Raw genomic sequence first — 20,731 nt, 5'->3', positions numbered from 1 at the left:
CATTAAAAAAATCATTTGCACTGTAAACAAGTGTATTTTTTGAGCTTAATTTTTTTTAAAGACTAACATAATTAAGAGTTTTAAATTATAGCACAGTAGGTACATACAATACTTGTTTGAATTTATTTACATATTTGTAAATAAATAATCACAAAAGTAAGGTTAAGATTCGGATTCGAGAAAACACAACTATCAAATTTTAAACCAACTCGCATTAGAAATTTTAAAATTCCCGCTAAAAGAAAAGATGTAAATCTGGCAACAGCGCGGTTGCGTGCTGGATATTTAATCTCTCCCTCTACTTCTCCGTATGCCGCATTCCTCCCTCCCACATCACTGGAGCAAACTGAAAGTGACAGTTAGTGACGTCACATCCTGAGTGTTCATTGTGGATAATAATGAAAAATTTTAATTTTAAATAAAGTACAAACAAGTTAGACAACTCAATACAAAAAATTTGATCAAACTAGCTGATAGTGAGAGCACAGATTTTTAGAATTTCAAAAAAACTGGAATTGTGACGTCACTTTGACGTACTTCCGGAGTTTGTTCAAACTGTTTGATCAAATTATTTGATGGTGAGACGCGGCCTTTAATGTCCAACTTAATTCCTTTTTTTATCATATCAAACATCATAATATCAAACAAACACTAAATATCCGATATTTTTATAGGCTCTCTATTCACTGTTGCCAAATCTCAATATTCTGGACGATTACATGTGACATTTGACGAATGACTGACACATTGGATTTGTCAAAGTCAAAAGTCAAAATTTGAAGAAGAAAACAATTTTACAAGTCATCAACCATGGAGGCTATGGATATTGTTATACCAGAAAAAGTAAGTAAAAAAACAAAGATAATTAGCACTACTGTTTTTGTCACTATAGTAAATACCAAACTAGAAAAATGGTTCCACCGCGTTTGGTAAATTTACTCATTTTCTTAAAATCAGGTGTATTAATTCCACAATTTCTTTTACTTCTAGGAAGAAGGTAGTCCTTCGGAAGTAAAACAAGTGCTGCAGGATGTGGATACTGAAGATTTGTACACTAAATATAAAAAACTTCAACAACAGTTGGAGTTCTTGGAGGTTCAAGAAGAGTACATTAAAGATGAGCAAAGGAATCTCAAAAAGGAGTATTTACATGCTCAGGAAGAAGTGAAGCGTATCCAGTCTGTCCCGCTTGTTATTGGACAGTTTTTAGAAGCTGTAGATCAAAACACTGGCATTGTTGGCTCAACTACAGGTAAGAAATCAAATTAATTTGTGAATAAATGTACAAAGTATTCTTCTTCAAATATATTGCTTCAAAAGGTAACGGAGTTTGAGGATGTAGGAGTAACCCTAACAAGTAAAGGGGAAGGAAGCCAAGAAATTGAGAAGAGAATGACAAGAGGAAAGAAGACTGTCAGAGTTCTACACAAACTACTAATAGCAAAAACATGTCCAGAGAGGCAAAATTGAGACTACAGTAGAACCCTGCTAATCCGAACTTTCGGCAAATCCGAACCAACAGAAAGTGAACAAAATTAAAAAATTCACGACAAAAACTTAAAAACATGTTTATTATACAGATTAAAACCAGAAATTGAACAATGTAGGATTAATAGGGCTTTGACATTTAAAATTTTTTAAAAATGAAGACGGACTTTATATGTAGTGCTTATAAAAGGTTACATATAAACTTACTTCAATCCTCTTGCAGTCAACTTAAGTCCAAAAATATTGTCCACACTCTTGAGAGAACGTTTTGTGACTCAAAACCAACGACAGCGGAAGCTTTGAATTATTAGTTGTGCTAACTTTCAGATAATCCGAACTTTTCAGAATCCGAACAGGCTGTTCCCCCAATTAGTTCGGATTTGCGGGGTTCTACTGTATACCAAAAAGGGGTTCGGCCCACAGTTCTTTATGAAAGAGGAACCTGAGTTATGAATAAAAATCAAGAAAATATACTGACCATCTGTAAGTGGAGTGTTCCAAGGGGGAGTAAAAGACAATGAAGTCAATTGGAGGAGACAAACAAATGCAGAGATCAAGAGAGTTGTACAGAAATTAGCCAGATCATTAAAATAAAGTTACTTAGATGGTTAGGTCATCTTGTGAGAATGGCTGACGGAAGGGACAAAGGGACTTCCTCTCTCACTTCTGAGAGAGGAAGAAAAGAAGAAAAGAGGATGACCACAGAAAAAGTGGCTAAAAGTGTGTAACTGCTGCCATGGGCAGAAGAAAATGGAGAAAAACAGTGGAAAAATTACTAGCTATGGTATGGGCCTTTAAGGCCTGTTGAGTTGTATATACATATTTAGCCCCATATATCACTTCTCGAGTATTTTTCCATACAGGTTGATTGATTAGTGGGGTAAAGCTTAATAGATCCGCTATAGTAATAGATAGCAATAAAAGTCAATAACAAAAATTTTAGCCACCTTTGAGCTTCGCATTACAAAATTAGTTAGAATGTTACAGGCTGTTCGATAACACAGTGGCAGACCAAACTTATGTTTTTTTGAATGGAACACCCTATATTTTATTGTTTATTCGAAATTCTGTTAACTTCTCCATCACAAAAATATAAAGGTTTGTTATGTTATACAGGGCATTTACAAAGTTATAACCAATTTTATATGAAAATCGTAACAAGTTCAACTCCCTGTATAAATAAAAATAAGCAAAACAGCAATGCTTTATTAATGCCATATTTTTTACCTATTGTCAAAATTTTTAAGAATGATTGATATTTCTAATTTTCTTTATATCAAATACAGGGTGAGTCAAAACGCAAGTACATTATTTTCTCAGTAATTTTAAATGGAACACCCTGTATTTTATATCACTATTGAAAAGTACCATTACCGTACTTTAATTTTTAGACAACATTCCCTATGTCTAAATTTATTAGTTTTCGAGATATTTTCATTTTTCAATGGACGAGTAGCTTGGCCACCCAAATCACCAGAATTTAATAAACTGGACTGATTTTTTTTGGGGTTACGTTAATAATGAAGTTTATAAAATACCTGCAATAACAAGGGATGAGATGAAAAATAGAATACAAAGTGTATTTCGATGTGTTAATTTACAAATGCTTCCTAGAGTAAGTAGCTCATTCAATGATCATTTTTAGGGGTGCATAAATGTGTTAGGAGGTAATTTTGAACACCTTATGTAATTAAATATTACAAATATTTTATTAAAAGTAGCTTCTAATTTTTTCAAACATGTTTTTTTTGCAAAATGTATCACTGATAAATTATTTTATAAGTTATATAAAATTGAGTTATATAAAAATTAAAGTACGGTAATGTTACTTTTCAATAATGATATAAAATACAGGGTGTTCCATTTAACATTACTGAGAAAATAATGTACTTGCATTTTGACTCACCCTGTATTAGGTATAAAAAAATTAGCAATGTCAATAATTCTTGAAAATTTTGACAATAAATAAAAAAATATGGCATTAATAAACCATTGCTGTTGTGTTTATTTTTATTTATACAGGGAGTTGAACTTGTTATAATTTTCATTCAAAATTGGTTATAACTTTGTAAATACCCTGTGTAATATAAAAAAAGAATGTGTGTGTACTTTGTACGCACGTAAGAAGTTATACTTCTATTATATGATTTAAACGAAATTAATATACTTTTTATTTATATTTTGTTTAAATATTAAACTAATTTATACTTACTACTTCTCAAACATTTTTATTAGAACAGTGCCAAAAATTAAAATAATAAAAGAATAAAACACACACAAACACATTAAACAAGCCACAAATGATGTCTGAACATTAATTGTCGAAAAATTTTTTAACTAAATACGTATTTTCTGAAAATACAATTATATAATAAATATACTTACAATCATAAAATGTATTAAAAAAAACAAAAAAGAAAGTTTCTATTGGGACTCGAACCAGCGCTGATAAGAGCGGTTGGTATTGGAATTCATTCGCCTTCTCCGCTTAGCCACGGACACTATGTGTCATTATTTACGAAGATCGACTAACTAAACGGATTAAACTTGTGATATTTTGATATTTTGAAAATTGATCAAATTATTTTAATTTTGAATTGAAATGATTTAGAATTGAAAAAATACAACAAAACATAGAGTAAAAAAACAATATATTAGGTAAATATTGATAGAAATTTTGATGGTAATCAAATTATATAAATAAAAGTATTACATACTATGTATTTTGGCAGATCAAAAGTCACTACAATATTATAAACTTTTTTGTTTCTGTCCTCACAACAATAAAACCAATATATTATACATTTGTTTACCTTTACCTTTACCTCCAAACCACAGCTGCCATATCGGATAATTATTTTTGACATGTCATTTGAACATCCAATCAGAACAAAGTTATAATGCGCATGCGCCGGGCTGATAGGTTTTAACATATAAAAAAATCACCCTCTATCGCCGGTAAAGAAGTACAACTTCAAAAACCTTTATATTTTTGTGATGGAGAAGTTAACAGAATTTCGAATATAAAATAAAATATAGGGTGTTCCATTTAAAAAAAAACATTAGTTTGGTCTGCCACTGTGTTATCGAACAACCTGTAACATTCTAACTAATTTTGTAATGTGAAGCTCAAAGTTGGCTACAATTTTTTTTATTAACTTTTATTGATATCTATTACTATAGCGGATCTATTGGGCTTTACCCCACTAATCAATCACCCTGTATAGGCAGTATAACATGTGTTGTAGTCCTAGAGGGTCTGTCATTAGTGACTACTATTAGTCTGGTAGCCTATGAGACTTACGTTTCAGTATAAATTAAAAATATCTTAATAAGCTATTAAAATGGGAAGCAGTATAAATTGAAGCTGGAATGGAAGTAAAACTAATTAGTATACATTCAAAAAAAAAACAAAGTAATTAATCTTACAAAATCTGTTTTTCTTTTAGGTTCAAATTATTATGTTAGAATCTTATCAACAATTGATAGAGAACTCTTAAAACCTTCTGCTAGTGTTGCTCTTCATAAACACAGCAATGCCTTAGTAGATGTCCTACCACCAGAGGCAGATTCTTCAATAAGCATGCTCCAGGCTGATGAAAAACCAGATGTTCAATACAGTGACATTGGAGGTATGGATATGCAGAAACAAGAAATTAGGGAAGCTGTAGAGTTACCTTTGACTCACTTCGAATTGTATAAACAGATTGGTATTGATCCCCCCAGAGGTGTGTTGATGTATGGACCTCCTGGATGCGGGAAGACTATGTTGGCCAAAGCTGTTGCTCATCATACTACAGGTAAAAATAATAATAATTCACAAATTTTCGATTTTAAGGCTTTTAAGTAATTTTGCCACATTTGTGTTATCTGTTATTTTTATGGTTTCAGCCTTTCGCAGTATCCTAAAGATATCTTTCTGTTTCCATTGGCTGCAATCCTGTGCCAGATGGATGGCTTCATGTAGGAATTTTCCCACCTTCCAAAGACCAAGAGGAAGATCTTCCTAAAGGTCTTTGGCCTTCTACCTTTTCTTCTACTACCTATAGTTTCACAGTCACTGTTATTCTGGCTATATAGCCGAAGTAATTTAGATAATATGCTCAGTGTACTTTTATTAATAGCCTGTCTTTTATATATGAAGCCCTTCCAGAATTGACAGTTTGGTTCTGAGTTCTATCCAGGACACGCTTAGAATTCTTCTGTAGCCACATTTCAAAGGCTTCAATCTTACTTCTCTCGATTATTTGAGAGAGGTTATTACTTAACTGTTTGGTGATGACAATCATTTCAACTTCATTCGCTGCTAGTATAAGTGTGTCAGGTTACTGATTTTTCTGCCTCCTATAGTGATTCTTCCATCCCATTCGTCTAGTACTTTTTTCATTCTATATTCGGAATATATAAAACTAAGCATGCAACAAAGATGAACTTGAAAATACCTTTTTCTAGAAAAATGCAATTTAAAGTTGTTGAATGAGGGCAAATTTGATTATTCAATTCAATAATTGAATTATGATTATGAATTAATGAACCAATGTGTCATGAGAAGGGACAAACATGGTAACAATATCGCCCAAAATCGAATTTGCCCTTGTTGCATGCATAGCCTCATCTGGTGTATAATGACGATGACAGTATGCAGCTCTGTCTAGTCATTTTCTTTCTTTTAGTACTTTAGTCTATCCTACAATACGTACAATACTTCATCACTTAACCTAATAAGAAGTATGATAAAAGCTCAGCCAAAGTTGAAGTACTACTAAAATCACAATCAAGATGCACTAGAAATAAACGAAACAAGACACATTAACATGTTACAAGGAGCACTCCTGAATCATGATTTACAATGTATATACATTGTAAATCCCAAATGATGATTTTCAAAGTTTATACATTGTAAATCATGGTTCAGGAGTGCTCCTTCTAACAGTTAACGTCTCTTGGTTTGTTTATTTCTAGTGCATCTTTATTGTGATTTTAGTAGTACTTCAACTTTGGCTGAGCTTTTATCATACTTCTTATTAGGTTAAGTGATGAAGTATTGTACCCTCGGAGATTGCTGGGAAAATTTACACTCAAAATAACAAAATTCAGTTTGGCAACACTGTGTGAATGTTGATTGTAACATATCCTTTTTAAGATAAACAGAACTGTAATTTAGTCCAGACAAATTAATATATTTTTTGCCAACAAAAATGAGATTTTTCAACCAAATAATGTTTCAAATAAGATGTGAAAAATAAAATTTTTAATTGAGTTCTGCTACTGAGCTCGCTTTTTTTGTCATTAAAGTAGAAAAAACTTTAAATTTCACTCATTAAATCATTAACGTTAAGTTATCCTCTTAATTATTTTAACTGTACTAATATCCATTGACTAATTCTCAATGATTAATGGGTTGTTAAAACATTTTATCTGTAGCGGCTTCTAGAATGTCTTAAAAATATCGAATTTCATTGATAAAATGGTCATATCCCACCGATCTTTCTTCACTTGGACCATACTCCCATATTTCCCATTATAATCCAGAGGGGTGATGGTTTAACTAGAGTTTAATAAAAATTCCAGGACACATATTTAGGAATTATTTTATAGTATACTTCAATATTTAGATCTTTTAACTAAAACTAGGCTGACTGTTGTTGCATTAAGAACATGATATACAAGATGATAGAATCTAAATGTTTGCATCTTTTAAACATTTGTTGTATTTATTTGTTTCAGCTGCCTTTATTCGTGTAGTCGGATCAGAATTCGTACAGAAATATCTTGGTGAAGGTCCTCGAATGGTTAGAGACGTGTTCCGTCTAGCAAAAGAAAATTCTCCAGCAATCATCTTTATTGATGAAATTGATGCAATCGCTACCAAACGTTTTGATGCCCAGACAGGTGCTGATCGTGAAGTCCAGAGAATTTTATTGGAACTGCTTAACCAGATGGATGGTTTTGATCAGACAACAAATGTTAAGGTAAAACTATAAAGAGATTTTAGAAATGTGTTTGTCCAGTGAACTGGAAGATGTTCAATCATCTAGTCTTAGTGAATCATTCTTTCAATTTTCAAAAACAAGAAAGTTAATTTTGTAGACTGGTAGAAACTCACTGTACATTTATCCTTTATAGAATTTGTGGGTGTGGTTCTAGATAACAAAACCAAAGAAAATTGCAAAAAATTAATTTATTCTATTTCAAAACGCATAGAACCTTTAATAATAGCCAAAGGGGTACTTAGAGAGCGTTCAAGTATTACGTAACGCGATTTTTGAAGATTTTAGACCCCCTTCCCCTCCTACGTATTTTAACGCACTATAATGGGCGTTTAACTATTACGTAACGCAATTTTTGAAGATTTTTTACCCCCCCCCCCCCCTCCCCAACCTGTGTTATGTAATACTTGAACGGTCCCTTACCCCTATCTAAAAGTATATAGTATATATAGAATATAGTATATATTTCCACAATACTGTACATATTAGAAATCTCCAACAAAGGTTTAGAGTTTAGATCAGAGGTTCCCAACCAGTGTGCCGTGGCACACTGGTGTGCCCTGAAGTCCCTGCAGGTGTGCCGCGAAATTTGATTACTCATTATCATTATAGAGATTATTTACCCAAGAATGCCGTGGCTGAACCAATTTTTAAGTTAGTGTGCCTCAATCTAAAAAAGGTTGGAAACTGCTGGTCTAGATAATAAGCAAGAAAAATACAAAATACAAATAAAACAAAAATACCTTTAGTGGACTGGTCTAAAATATATCAAAATATTATTATTATTAATCATAGGCCTTTATACAAAGGTTTAGCTTAAAAATGGGTTCAGAAACAGTTTAATATTGGTCAAAAAAGCTGAGATAAATAAGTCTGACAAACTTGTACCTCTCAACCAAGTATGAAGTTCATTTTTTATATCAATATTGTTAGTAAACATAAACGATACAAAAACTAAAATATTGTAATTTTTGTGTTGTAGGTTATCATGGCAACTAACAGAGCTGATACATTAGATCCTGCACTTCTGAGACCTGGTCGTCTGGACAGAAAAATCGAATTTCCTTTACCAGATAGAAGACAAAAGCGTTTGATTTTCAGCACTATCACATCTAAAATGAATTTGTCAGAGGAGGTAAGGATTCCGAAGTTATCTTTGGGGATAAGTAAAAAAGGCTAATTTGGCTCCAAATATGCTCAAAGGGATTCAGATTTACGATTTAAATGTACTGAGCGTTTTTCTACTATACAGGGTGTTTCATTAATAATTGTCCATATAGTAACTGGAGAAACCTTAGCACAAAATACGAAGATTTAACCTAAAACACTTAAAATAAAATGTGGTTCTTTACTGGGTTACAGGGTGTTTTATCTAAAAATTTAAAAACTATTTTTGCTCAGAATTTTAAAACTATTCGACGTATCCTTTTCATACTTGGCAGAAAGTGCGACTACTATAGACTACTAAATTATGATAAACAAACGTTTCTAGCTACCACCAGAGGCGTACGACAGGGGATAGTGAATGGTTGACCCTTCTCAAATTCTACGCCACTGGAGGAATTACTATTTTAGTGCCATTTTTAGATTCTCCAATACTTTCTACGTAAATAATATACTCCTCATTGGTAACGATAAAGTCATTAGTTTTCGAGATATTTGAAGTTAAATATGAAACGGCACAGTTATTTTGATTAATTTATGCTATGATTCATATGATTAAAATTTAAAAATGATTTGTACCCAGTACTTTAAAACTATTTGGCGTATCCTTATCATACTTGGCAGAAAGTGTGGGTACTGTACACCCCACTAAATTAAGATAAGTAAACGTTTCTAGCTACTACCAGATACGACAGGGGATAGTGGCTGGTTGACCCTTCCCAAATTCTACGCCACTGGCGGAATTGCTATTTTAGTATAATTTTTTGATTTTTCAATACTTTTTATGTAAATAATATACTCTTCATTTGTAACGATAAAATAGGGCAGTCAATAAGGGTATTTGGCTCCTACCTAATTCCATCCTACTACATCGATTTACTTGATATTTTCACAGTAACTAGGGAATAGCTCAAGAAACAAAGTCTACCCTATGCCGATGTGTGCTTTTATCTTGGGGGTGGTTCCCACCCCTTCTCGGGGGTGAAAAATGTTTTGGTTAAAATAGCCACGAAAGAGGCTAGAGAACCTAATTTTAAGCAAAAACTGTTCTAAAATTATTTTTTGAAAACTCGATACTTTTTGAGTTATTCGTGGTTGAAAATTGGCCATTTTCATTGAAAAATTACACCTTTTCGGACGGATTTTTGAGAATACCTTAAAAACTATGCATCTAACAAAAAAAACTATATAAAACAATTTTGTAGGTTATAAAAAAACAAAGAGATTCGTTCCTTCATAAATCTTCTAGTTAAAATACAAAGAGGGATATGGTAAGTAAGAAAAGTTTGTTCTTTGCTCCATGCTCAAATCGGTGTATTCAACTTCAACTTGAAATAACAGAGAAACTGTCGATTTTAGGTGTATAATGTATAATGATACTAATAACTTTTGCAGTGCTTGAAAAGACCTTTAAAATGAGTAATACTAAATGTCGATTAAATTCAAACTAAGCGAGATATTCTGCAAAAAAGTTGATGACCAATGTATTTTAAGAAGAAATTAGAAGTATATTTAACCCCTCATCCATCAGAATTTAAATACATCGTTTTCCTTCTACAATACTTTTTATTATAGTGTTATTTCTATGTTCAAAAAGTTGGACTGGATTAAAATGAATGGTTTTTGAAAAAAAAATAAGATCAAATTATCTAGCGCATTTTTAAATTTTCTTAAAAATCTTCCTTTTCCTCCATGTAACTCGAAAAAGATAAGAGATACGAAAAAAAATACCACACAAAAATGTAGGGCTTTTTCAGATAAAAATTTCATTTTTATTTTTCATTACTGTCCCTCTTATCATTTTCAAGTTACATGGAGAAAAAGGAAGATTTTTAAGAAAATTTAACTCTCTATAATTTGATCTTTTTTTTTTTAAAAAACCATTCATGTTAAACCCGTTCAACTTTTTGAACATAGAAATAACACTATAACAAAAGGTATTGTGGAAGGAAAACGATGCATTTACATTTTGGTGGATGGGGGTTAAAATTAATATTCATTTTTTCTTAAAATACATTAGTTATCAATTTTGTTTGCAGCATATCTCGCTTAGTTTTAATGTAATGGACCTTTAATATAGCTCATTTTAAAGGTCTTTTCAAGCACTACAAAAGGTATTAGAAGCTTTATACACCTAAAATCCACCGTTTCTCTGTTATTTCAAGTTGAATACACCAATTTGGGAATGTACCAAAAAAACCTACCATATATCTCTTTTTGTATTATAACTAGAAGATTTATGAAGGCAAGTGTCTCTTTGTTTTTTTATAACCTGCAAAAATGTTTAATATAGTTTTTTTAGTTAGATGCATAGTTTCTAAGGTATTCGCAAAAAATCGTTCGAAAAGGTATTATGTTTCAATGAAAATGGCCAATTTTCAACCACGAATATCTCAAAAATTATTGAGTTTTAAAAAAAACTTATAGAACAGTTTTTGCTTAGAATTAGGTTCTCTAGCGAATTCCGTGGTAATTTTAACCAAAAAATTGTTTACCCCTAAGAAGGGGTGGGAACCACCCCCAAGATAAAAGCACACATCGGCATAGGGTAAGTATGGAGACTTTGAATTAGGAGATAAGTAGAGGCTAGGCCCAAAATTTCATTAAAAAATCCATGCAGTAGGATAGAATTCAGAGGTAATATCCTATTCTTGCTCCCATATTCTTGCTCTTTCGAGATATTTGAAATTAAAAATGAAGCGACACAATACATTAATCAAAATGACCCTGTCGTTTCATTTTTAACTTCAAAGATCTCGAAAACGAATGACTTTATCGTTACGAATGAAGAGTATATTATTTTCATAGAAAGTATTGGAGAATCCAAAAATTGAACTAAAATAGAAATTCCGCCAGTGGCGTAGAATTTGGAAAGGGTCAACCATTTACTTTCCCCCGTAGTACGCCTCTGGTAAAATAGTTTTTAAATTTTTAGATAAAACAACCTGTAACTCAGTAAGGAACCACATTTTATTTAAGTGTTTTAGGTTAAATCTTCGTATTTTGTGCTAAGGTTTCTCCAGTTAATATATGGACAATTATTAATGAAACACCCTGTATACATACCCTAACCTTTTTAAACCAGTGTGTTTACCAATACTATCCTCATCCTATATGATCATACAATGTTATGTTTTAAGGTGGTACAGTAGCGATCAACAGGTAGCAAAAACGCGTTCCAAGATTGCGGCTGTAATTTTGAATATTTTTTTGAGATATTTGGCACACGTATTCGTAATATAATAAAGAATGGCGGTACAGAGCCTAATTTGAAAAATATATTAATATGTGGAAATTACTCTGTAATTAAATACAATATTAAAAAAACGAGCCTGTACCGCCATTAAGAAGAACAAAAAAATACACTTTCTTCAAATAAATTTTTTTATCTGATGCCTAGATTTTATGTCATTTTGGAACTACTAAAATTTTTTATTTCAATAGTAGTTCCAAAATGACACACAATCTAGACATCGGATAAAAAAGTTTATTTGAAGAAAGTGTACTTTTTTGTTCTTCTTAATGGCGGTGCAGGCTCGTTTTTCTAGTATTGTATTTAATTACAGAATAATTTCCACATATTAATATATTTTTCAAATTAGGCTCTGTACCGCCATTCTGTATTATACTACGAATACATGTGCCAAATATCTCGAAAAAATATTTAAAATTAGAACCGCAATCTTGGAACGCGTTTTCGCTACCTGTTGATCGCTACTGTTTCCTCTTAACAATAGATGCAGCGTATGTTATCCTGTGATGTTCCGAAACCTTTGTCCTATTAATATACATTTGTAATTCGGTTATAGTAATATTACATGCTAAGTTACAGAAAATTTTAGCAATTTCATGGACCTATATTTTTTTAAAATCACTTTTTATTGTCTTATTATTCTTATTGTCGCTCCTCGTGAAGCAAAGGTCATTGTATTTGTATTGCAGTAGTCAGTGTAATAGTTACTCCTCTGCAGTGTGGATTTCAATTAGTGCTAGATGCTTTTCAACTAGATCTTTCCATAATTGCATGTTCTTTGCTAATCCATGTATCTCTCCATGTTTTCTTTTCTATTTTTCTCTCCAGCTCTCTCCGTGTACTTTTCATCAATGTGTTTAGCTGTCTATCTACTCTTCTCTTATCTGCTATATCAAAATTCATGACTTACATGATATAGTACATTCGCTGAACTCAGCTGTAAATAGAATGAGATGGGTCAGTGTGGTCGCCAACATCTCCAGAAGATAGCACCTTTAGAAGAAGATGTTTTTTTTTTGGTTTTCTGAGCGTGTTACCTATCCGTTGTCTTCGTATGATGGTATTTTCAATATGTTCTTGTCCTGCAAATATAAACAGGTTTACGTTACTAATCTTGTTTGGCCAAAAAATGTTGCATATAATTCTCAGGCATTTGTTAATAAATACGAGTAGCTGTACTTTCTTCGCAAGCATTTTATCTCCCTTTCAAGTTTCCGCTTTATACAGAATGGCTATTTTGATATTTGTAAGAAATATTGTCAGCTTTGTAGTGGACTTCCACATCTTCTTTAGGTTGTTGAGTATTTTCCATGCCAGGCCTGTTCTCATTATCATGTCTTTTTCTGTGCCACTCATACTGTCCACCATGCTCCCCAAGAAAAACAATTTATCTACTTTTTCAAGCTGTTGGATGTCACCATAATATTAGTTTCTGTACTTGTTCTGTGTGAGTATTTTTGTCTTGTTTGCATTTATTTGTAGTCCAGTAGATTTCTCATCTACAGCCAATTGTTTATTTGTTTTCGATTTCATGTGTTCTCTAATGCTGCTAAAGAGTCATATATCATCTACAAATTGTTTAGAAAAAGTGTTTTAGTTTAGTGGGTGCGGTTATTCTGTCCTTTTGAGCTATTCCAGGTCAAATCAACACACTTTGAATTAATTTTTTTCCTGGCCTTTTTAGATTTTGTTAAAATTTAGAGTATTCATAGTGGATGATTAGGTGAAGAAAAATACAAAATTTTAAATTTTTATCTCAAGCCGTTTCCGAAATATGGATATGTAAAGTTTTTCAAAAAGGTCCAAAACACCGAGATAATACTTTATTGGAATGGTTGTAGAAGCTGACCTGATTGAGCTAGAATGCTGGGAGAGGTGTCATTTTGCAGCATTTTTAAAGCTCTTTACAGTTATATATACAGCATGATGCTACGATAAACAAGTTTTTCTCAAACAAAAAAAAATATTTTGATATTTTAAGTTTTTTTCCAAAAAGTACATAATGTAAAATTTTCATAATATTCCTACAAATGCATAGTACTGTTGTTAATAACATAAAAAATTTATCATGGGATGGTGATGGGTTCAACATAAAAAAAAATAAATTTCACACATAGGTACAGTATGGTACAAATGAAAGTATTACATTCGTAATGTCGCAAGTTGTCAACTTTAAGGAAAAATCCCGCAACAGGTCGATTTTTATTTTTAAATTGTATTTTTTTGGCATATTATGTATCATACTAGTGACGTCATCCATCTGGGCGTGATGACGTAATCGATGATTTTTTAAATGAGACTATAGGTCGTGTGTTAGCTCATTTGAAAGGTTATTCAATTCTCTATTCAGTAATATAAACAATAATATAATTATTTATACAGGGTGGCAAAAACTTTTTTTTAATTAAATTAATTGACAAAAAAAGAAGAATGTATTTAAAATATATTTTACTGTTGCCAGAAACAGATAAATTACATACATTCTTCTTTTTTGTCAATTAATTTAATTTAAAAAAATTATTTTTGCCACCCTGTATAAATAATTATGTTATTGTTTATATTACTGAACAGTGAATTAAATAACCTTTCACACGACCTATAGTCTCATTTAAAAATCATCGATTACGTCATCACGCGCAGATGGATGACGTCACTAATATGATACGTATGCCAAAAATATACAATTTAAAAATAAAAATCGACCTGTTTCGGAATTTTTCCTTAAAGTTGCCAACTTGCGACAATACGAACTTATTCCTTTCATTTGCACCATACTGTATGTCTGTGTGAAATATATTTTTTTTATGTTGAACCCATCACCATCCCATGATAAAAATTTTATATGTTATTAACAACAGTACTATGTATTTGTAGGAATATTATGATTATTTCATTCATAGGAGATTCTGACCAATAGAAAGCTACAGAAATGAAAATTAAGGTGATTATTTTTTAATGATTTTAACTTCCAATCGTATAGTAAGATATTTGATCACGTGTTTAATTCTGTCCAATCAGATTAAACTTATACTGAGAATTATCTACTGTAGAAAATTACCAATAGAATTTTTTTAAGTAGATTTTTTCTGTTTGATGGCAACCAGTTTCCTAGTTTTGACAACTGTCACATTTAAGAAAATATCCATAATATACGTATTAAAAAATAATCTTACGAATATCACACAACAGTAAGAATAAATAAGAAAATAATGCTTCATTTTTACTCAAATTTGTTGTCATTCGGCAATAGCCAATCGAGCCCTGCGGGCTCTCGTGTCTATTTCCAGACAACAAATTTTCGAAAAACTGTCGCATTATTTTCAATTTATTCTCACTCTCTTGTGATATTATACTCGATAATTTTTTATTATTTCATTCATAGGAGATTCTGACCAATAGAAAGCTACAGAAATAAAAATTAAACTGATAATTTTTGATAATATCCCGTCGTCAAGTATATTACGTCAGATGTCCTTCGTTGCTACGAAAAAATAGTCAGTGACATTAATGACAATTAATGTTTTAAAAATTATATAAGTGATGACTTTGAACCGTCAAATATTTATAACAACTGTGTGTTTAATTTTACTAATTTGTACTTACATAAATAAATTACAATAAAATTTTGGTTTTGGACAGTTTTATTCATGAAATAATCGCAACAAATTGCACTCGATTTCTAAAATTATTATTGAATTTTTGCCCTCGTGACACTTTGACATAATGTTACTCCTCTTCGGGTCGTGAAATTAAAACTGTCAAAGTATCACTCGGGAAAAATTCGATAATTTTAGAGCTCTTGTGCAATTACTACTGATAATATCCCGTCGTCAAGTATATTACGTCAGATGCCCTTCGTTGCTACGAAAAAATACATTCAGTGACATCAATGACAATTAACGTTTTAAAAGTTATAAAAGTGATGACTTTCAACCATAAAATATTTATAGCAACTGTGTGTTTAATTGTATTAATTTGTACTTACATAAATAAATTACAATAAAATTTTTGTTTTGAACAGTTTTATTCATGAAATAATCGCAACAAATTGCACTCGATCTCTAAAATTATTATCGAATTTTTGCCCTCTTGACACTTTGACATAATTTCACTCCCCTTCGGGTCGTGAAATTAAAACTGTCAAAGTGTCACTCGGGAAAAATTCGATAATTTTAGAGCTCTTGTGCAATTACTACTGAAAATTTTAAATTATGTACTTTTTGGAAAAAAACTTAACCCTTAACTACAGACATCCGGTATTTTTTACCGGCGGGCATTCCCAAAATGTGGATTTCGTGGTAACCTCACAACTTACAAGTTCATGTGTCTCTGTACCTCTCGGGTAGTTTGTATAACAATGCTAGTCAAAGCGTGTACTGTGTATTGTCAATATTTTCTTTTCTGGTACACATCAAAAATCGTAACCGGTAAAAATTACCGGATGTCTGTGTTAAGGGAGTATTTTTATATGAGTACTATATTTGTAAATCTGAAATGTTTACATTATTTTTTTGTGTTTTTGGGGAAAAAGTAAAGAAATGGACTGTGGAAGACATCCTGGACCTTCAATGAAGGTTAAATTTGAAGATAAAAATTTTGAGGCCACTTTGCAAAAATGGAATTGCCATTTAATTTTATTACAATTTTACCCCTTGCAGATTTTTTTTCATGGATGTAAAAATTTTCGTGGATGCTATTTTATATTTCCTTTGTGATTCTATGTTACGTTTATTTGTTAAAAAAAGTTTAAATTTTTGTCCATAGCATTTATGGCCGTTTGTTTCAATAGACCAAAAATGTTACCAAAATTCTGGTTTATTAGATTATTCTTCAAAAATCTCGTATTATATTATTAAAATCACTCATTTTACCATTTTTCCCATATCTAGAGACTCCATAAAAACACATAATGCAAAACGTTTTTGTTTTTTATTATTAACTTTATATTTTGACTCTATTTTATAATGACCGGTAAAAAATACCGGGAGTCTGTAGTTACGTGATAATATTGGGATGTCTGTAGTTAAGGGTTAATCAAAATATATTTTTTTTGTTTGAGAAAAACTTGTTTATCGTAGCATCATGCTATATGTATATACCACTGTAAAGAGCTTTAAAAATGCTGCAAAATAACACGTCTCCCAGCATTCTAGCTCAATTAGGTCAGCTTCTACAACCATTCCAATAAAGTATGATCGGGGTGTTTTGGACCTTTTTGGAAAACTTTGAATCACCATATTTCGGAAACGGCTTGAGATAAAAATTTAAAATTTTGTATTTTTGTTTCTCTTATTAGCCACTGTGAGTATTCCAAATTATAACCAAATCTGAAGAGGGGGCGGAAATTAGGTGTGTTGAGTTGATATGGAATGACCCTTTTCACAAACTAATATTGTAGAGAATTTACACAAAAAAACTGTTTTAGGTCGACTTGGAGGACTATGTAGCTAGACCAGACAGAATATCAGGAGCAGACATAAACGCCATCTGCCAGGAAGCCGGTATGCATGCCGTCCGAGAAAACCGTTACATCGTTTTACCTAAAGATTTCGAGAAGGGTTATAAGAATAACATTAAGAAGGATGAGAGCGAGCACGAGTTTTACAAATAGTTTATTTATATTTTTTATTATTACTAATCTAATAAAGACTTGTAAAATGTATTTGATGTCATTGAATCAAGTTTACATTAAAATTTTTGCTTAGTTTTTAATCTTACCTGTGTCAGTAATCATTAATACCTAATTCGAAAAAGACGCACGGGGATCAGGATGTGTATCATCAGGCAAAGCATGCATGTATCCTGATAACTATTCCTACGGTTTTATTTGACTAATTCACTTACTGGTTAATACGGAAATGTATTGCATTACTGAAACAATAAATTTATTTACCTTTTAGTTTAGCTTAGTAGCCTATTCTACGAATAGGCTACTAATTCTAGAAGAAGTACTAGCTACGAGCTTAGTACTTCTTATTAGTTTTGGCGAGACTCATACTCTAATAAGTTCTATCACCTTAACTAGAGTCAACAGTTTCCTTATTGCAAGTTGTAGTATATCTTCTGGTTCAATCCTCAGTTGGCCAGTGTATTCCCGCCTCATATCTCTTAGTACATTGCAGTGGCATAGGTAGGATGTTTGTGGCAGTCTCTTATTCCATTTCGCATTATCTGCACCATGGTTCATTCACCTTACCTAGATTGGATAGGTGTTTTCTTAAACGACAATGTCCAGTCACCATTTTATTATTATTATAAAACAAATAATGGCAGAGGAGCGATCTCCTAAGTGATGTTGAAAAAGTAACGATTACTATAATACAGAGAGGCAAATCGTTACTTTGATTACTCCGTACCAATCGTATCAGAGCGAGTAACGACTATTGTATCTACTTTGATTACTCTGATTACTTCGTACCAATCGTATTAGAGCGAGTAACGACTATTGTATCTACTTTGACTACTCTGATTACTTCATACCAATCGTATTAGAGCGAGTAACGACTATTGTATCTACTTTGATTACTCTGATTACTTCGTACCAATCGTATCAGAGCGAGTAACGACTATTGTATCTACAACCAGTACACTTGATTACTTTCTATAAAAAAATACCAATCGTATCCCAGCGAGTAACGGGCGGGACTGGTATTTTACGAGTGTTATCGGTATGAAGCGTTTTAAGGGTGTGACGGAATACCTATACAAAATACCTACCTACTGAAAAGTACGATTCTCGATATGATTACCGGTACTCAAATACAAAAGTAACGAAAGTAATTGTAGTAATCAAGGTAACGAATAATGTAAACGATTACTTTATACAAAAGTAACGTTTTATCCCTTAAACAGATCGGTGAAGGTCGTTGTTATATCTGAATACCTATATAAAATACCTAGCTACTGAGAAATACGATTCTCGATATGATTACCGGTGCTCAAATACAAAAGTAATCAAAATAACGAATACTGTAAATGATTACTTTATAAAAAAGTAACGATTTATCCCTTAAACAGATCGGTGAAGGTCGTTGTTATATCTGAATACCTATACAAAATACCTACCTACTGAGAAATATGATTCTCGATATGATTACCGGTACTCAAATACAAAAGTAATCAAAGTAACGATTACTGTAAGTGATTACTTTATACAAAAGTAACGAATACTCGAAAGTAACTATAATCAACATCACTACTCCTATTATGCCCAAAAACTAATAAAATTATAAAGTTACCATTATGAAACACTAAGGGCCGGTACTTTATGTCCCGGTTAAACCTCGGTTAGCTAACCGGGGTTTAATCGGGACAGAAAAGTACCTCATATGGCCTCTTGCGTTGTAATAAAAGCAATTATAATTATTATTATAATTATTTATGAATATAATAATAAGTATAATTGCGTTTTAGTCTATGTTATGCATATATTTCTGTCCCGATTAAACCCCGGTTAACTAACCGGCTGTTAACGGAGACATAAAGTACCGGGCCTAAATAATGCCGTTCTAAATTAATTCAGTCCTATAAATAAAATAAAGAACAATCAAGTCTATTGTTAAACATGTTGACATTTGTTGAGGATATATTGTCTTGATCCAAATTATTCCAGGTATTAACCCTCGGTTAGTGTTCTGTGGTATACAATACCTCAGGTACTCCTTTTATTATATAGTAATAAAGTGAAATAGCGCCTATTGGCTCCGTGCGTCTCCCCTCTACTTACAGTCACGTGACACGCTGTCAGATTTTGTCAGGACGTTTTAACATTGAGTCTTGTGGGATTATTTTGTTAAACTTGAATATTTTATTTTGTAGTGATAATAACCGAATACAATTGTTAGAATTCATTAGTTATTAATTTATACTGTAATTTATAGTGCAATAAAAATATTTTCTTTTTCGTTAATAAAGATTTATTGACATAAACTGCGATAGTGAGGTTATGTATACAAAATCAAACTGATAATCAATATTGGAAATAGAAGAATTTATATCAGATTAAGTGCGTTTTTATTTTCTGTTTATATTAATACATAATATCACTAGCGGGACACGGCATTTTTTTTAAATGTCTCATTTAAACATACACAAAGCGTCCTGATAAAATTTCAAAAAACCGCCACCATGAGCAGGTCGGTCGATTTTGCTTTGACACTTAGTTAACGCTCAGGAGCGAATAGTAGCTGTAGTTAATACATGTTTTGTCGCGATAACGTTGTTGCCAGCTGTCGATACAATTTGAATTAGGAGTTTGTCAAAGACGATTTGTTTTGTTTTCTGGACGTAAAGTACATGATATTTTGATGTTTTTTTTTTCGAGATGTACTACGATTTTTATTTTTAATGCAAATTCCAATAGCACTTCTGATCACATGAGGAAGAGAAATTCTCAGTTTAAAATTTGCCTTCAAAGACGATATGTTTTCAAATAAAAAAAATGTAATCCTCTTTTTTACGTTGTATCATTGTATCATGATGCTACTATAATTGAAGAAACTGCGATGAAACGAAATTGCCTGAAATTATCGGCTTTTTAAAATTCAACCAAAGACGGTGTAGACACATTGGATGAGTTATCTGCTAATTACAACCTACCAAGAAACAGCCGCAGCAGTTGCTTCGTTGGACTTTGACTTCATTTTATTTTTGAACATAGCTGGAATTAATGTTCAAATTGTATAACAAATACAAAACAATAATGTGTGTGTACTTTGTACGCACGTAAGAAGTTATACTTCTATTATATATTGTTTAATTTCAAAGAGATAAATATACTTAACAGGTTATTTGTATTTTATTTAAATATGTAACTAACTTTCTTACTTACCACTTT

The 20,731-nt window shown here is 31.7% G+C and overlaps 1 protein-coding gene across 1 annotated transcript; it reads left to right on the top strand.

The window, feature by feature from the left end:
* The first annotated feature begins 712 nt into the window (after window positions 1-712).
* LOC126885669 (26S proteasome regulatory subunit 6B) lies at window positions 713-17,557 on the top strand. The gene is made up of 6 exons (XM_050652361.1): window positions 713-843; window positions 991-1,252; window positions 4,938-5,288; window positions 7,216-7,460; window positions 8,461-8,613; window positions 17,321-17,557. The coding sequence occupies exons 1-6, from the start codon at window positions 811-813 to the stop codon at window positions 17,504-17,506; spliced, it is 1,230 nt and encodes a 409-aa protein (XP_050508318.1). The 5' UTR covers window positions 713-810; the 3' UTR covers window positions 17,507-17,557.
* The last annotated feature ends 3,174 nt before the right edge of the window (window positions 17,558-20,731 follow it).

Source organism: Diabrotica virgifera, chromosome 5, assembly GCF_917563875.1.
Source record: "Diabrotica virgifera virgifera chromosome 5, PGI_DIABVI_V3a".
Classification (NCBI taxonomy): domain Eukaryota; kingdom Metazoa; phylum Arthropoda; class Insecta; order Coleoptera; family Chrysomelidae; genus Diabrotica; species Diabrotica virgifera.
Note: the sequence above shows the minus strand (reverse complement) of the source record. Positions and strands in the feature narration are given on the sequence as shown.

Bases quoted from the DNA above. Each gene is read 5' to 3' on its own strand.
- LOC126885669 (XM_050652361.1), top strand. From the start codon at position 811: ATGGAGGCTATGGATATTGTTATACCAGAAAAA. The intron at 844-990 runs GTAAGTAAAAAA...TTTTACTTCTAG, and splicing joins ATATTGTTATACCAGAAAAA to GAAGAAGGTAGTCCTTCGGA. The intron at 5,289-7,215 runs GTAAAAATAATA...TATTTGTTTCAG, and splicing joins TGTTGCTCATCATACTACAG to CTGCCTTTATTCGTGTAGTC.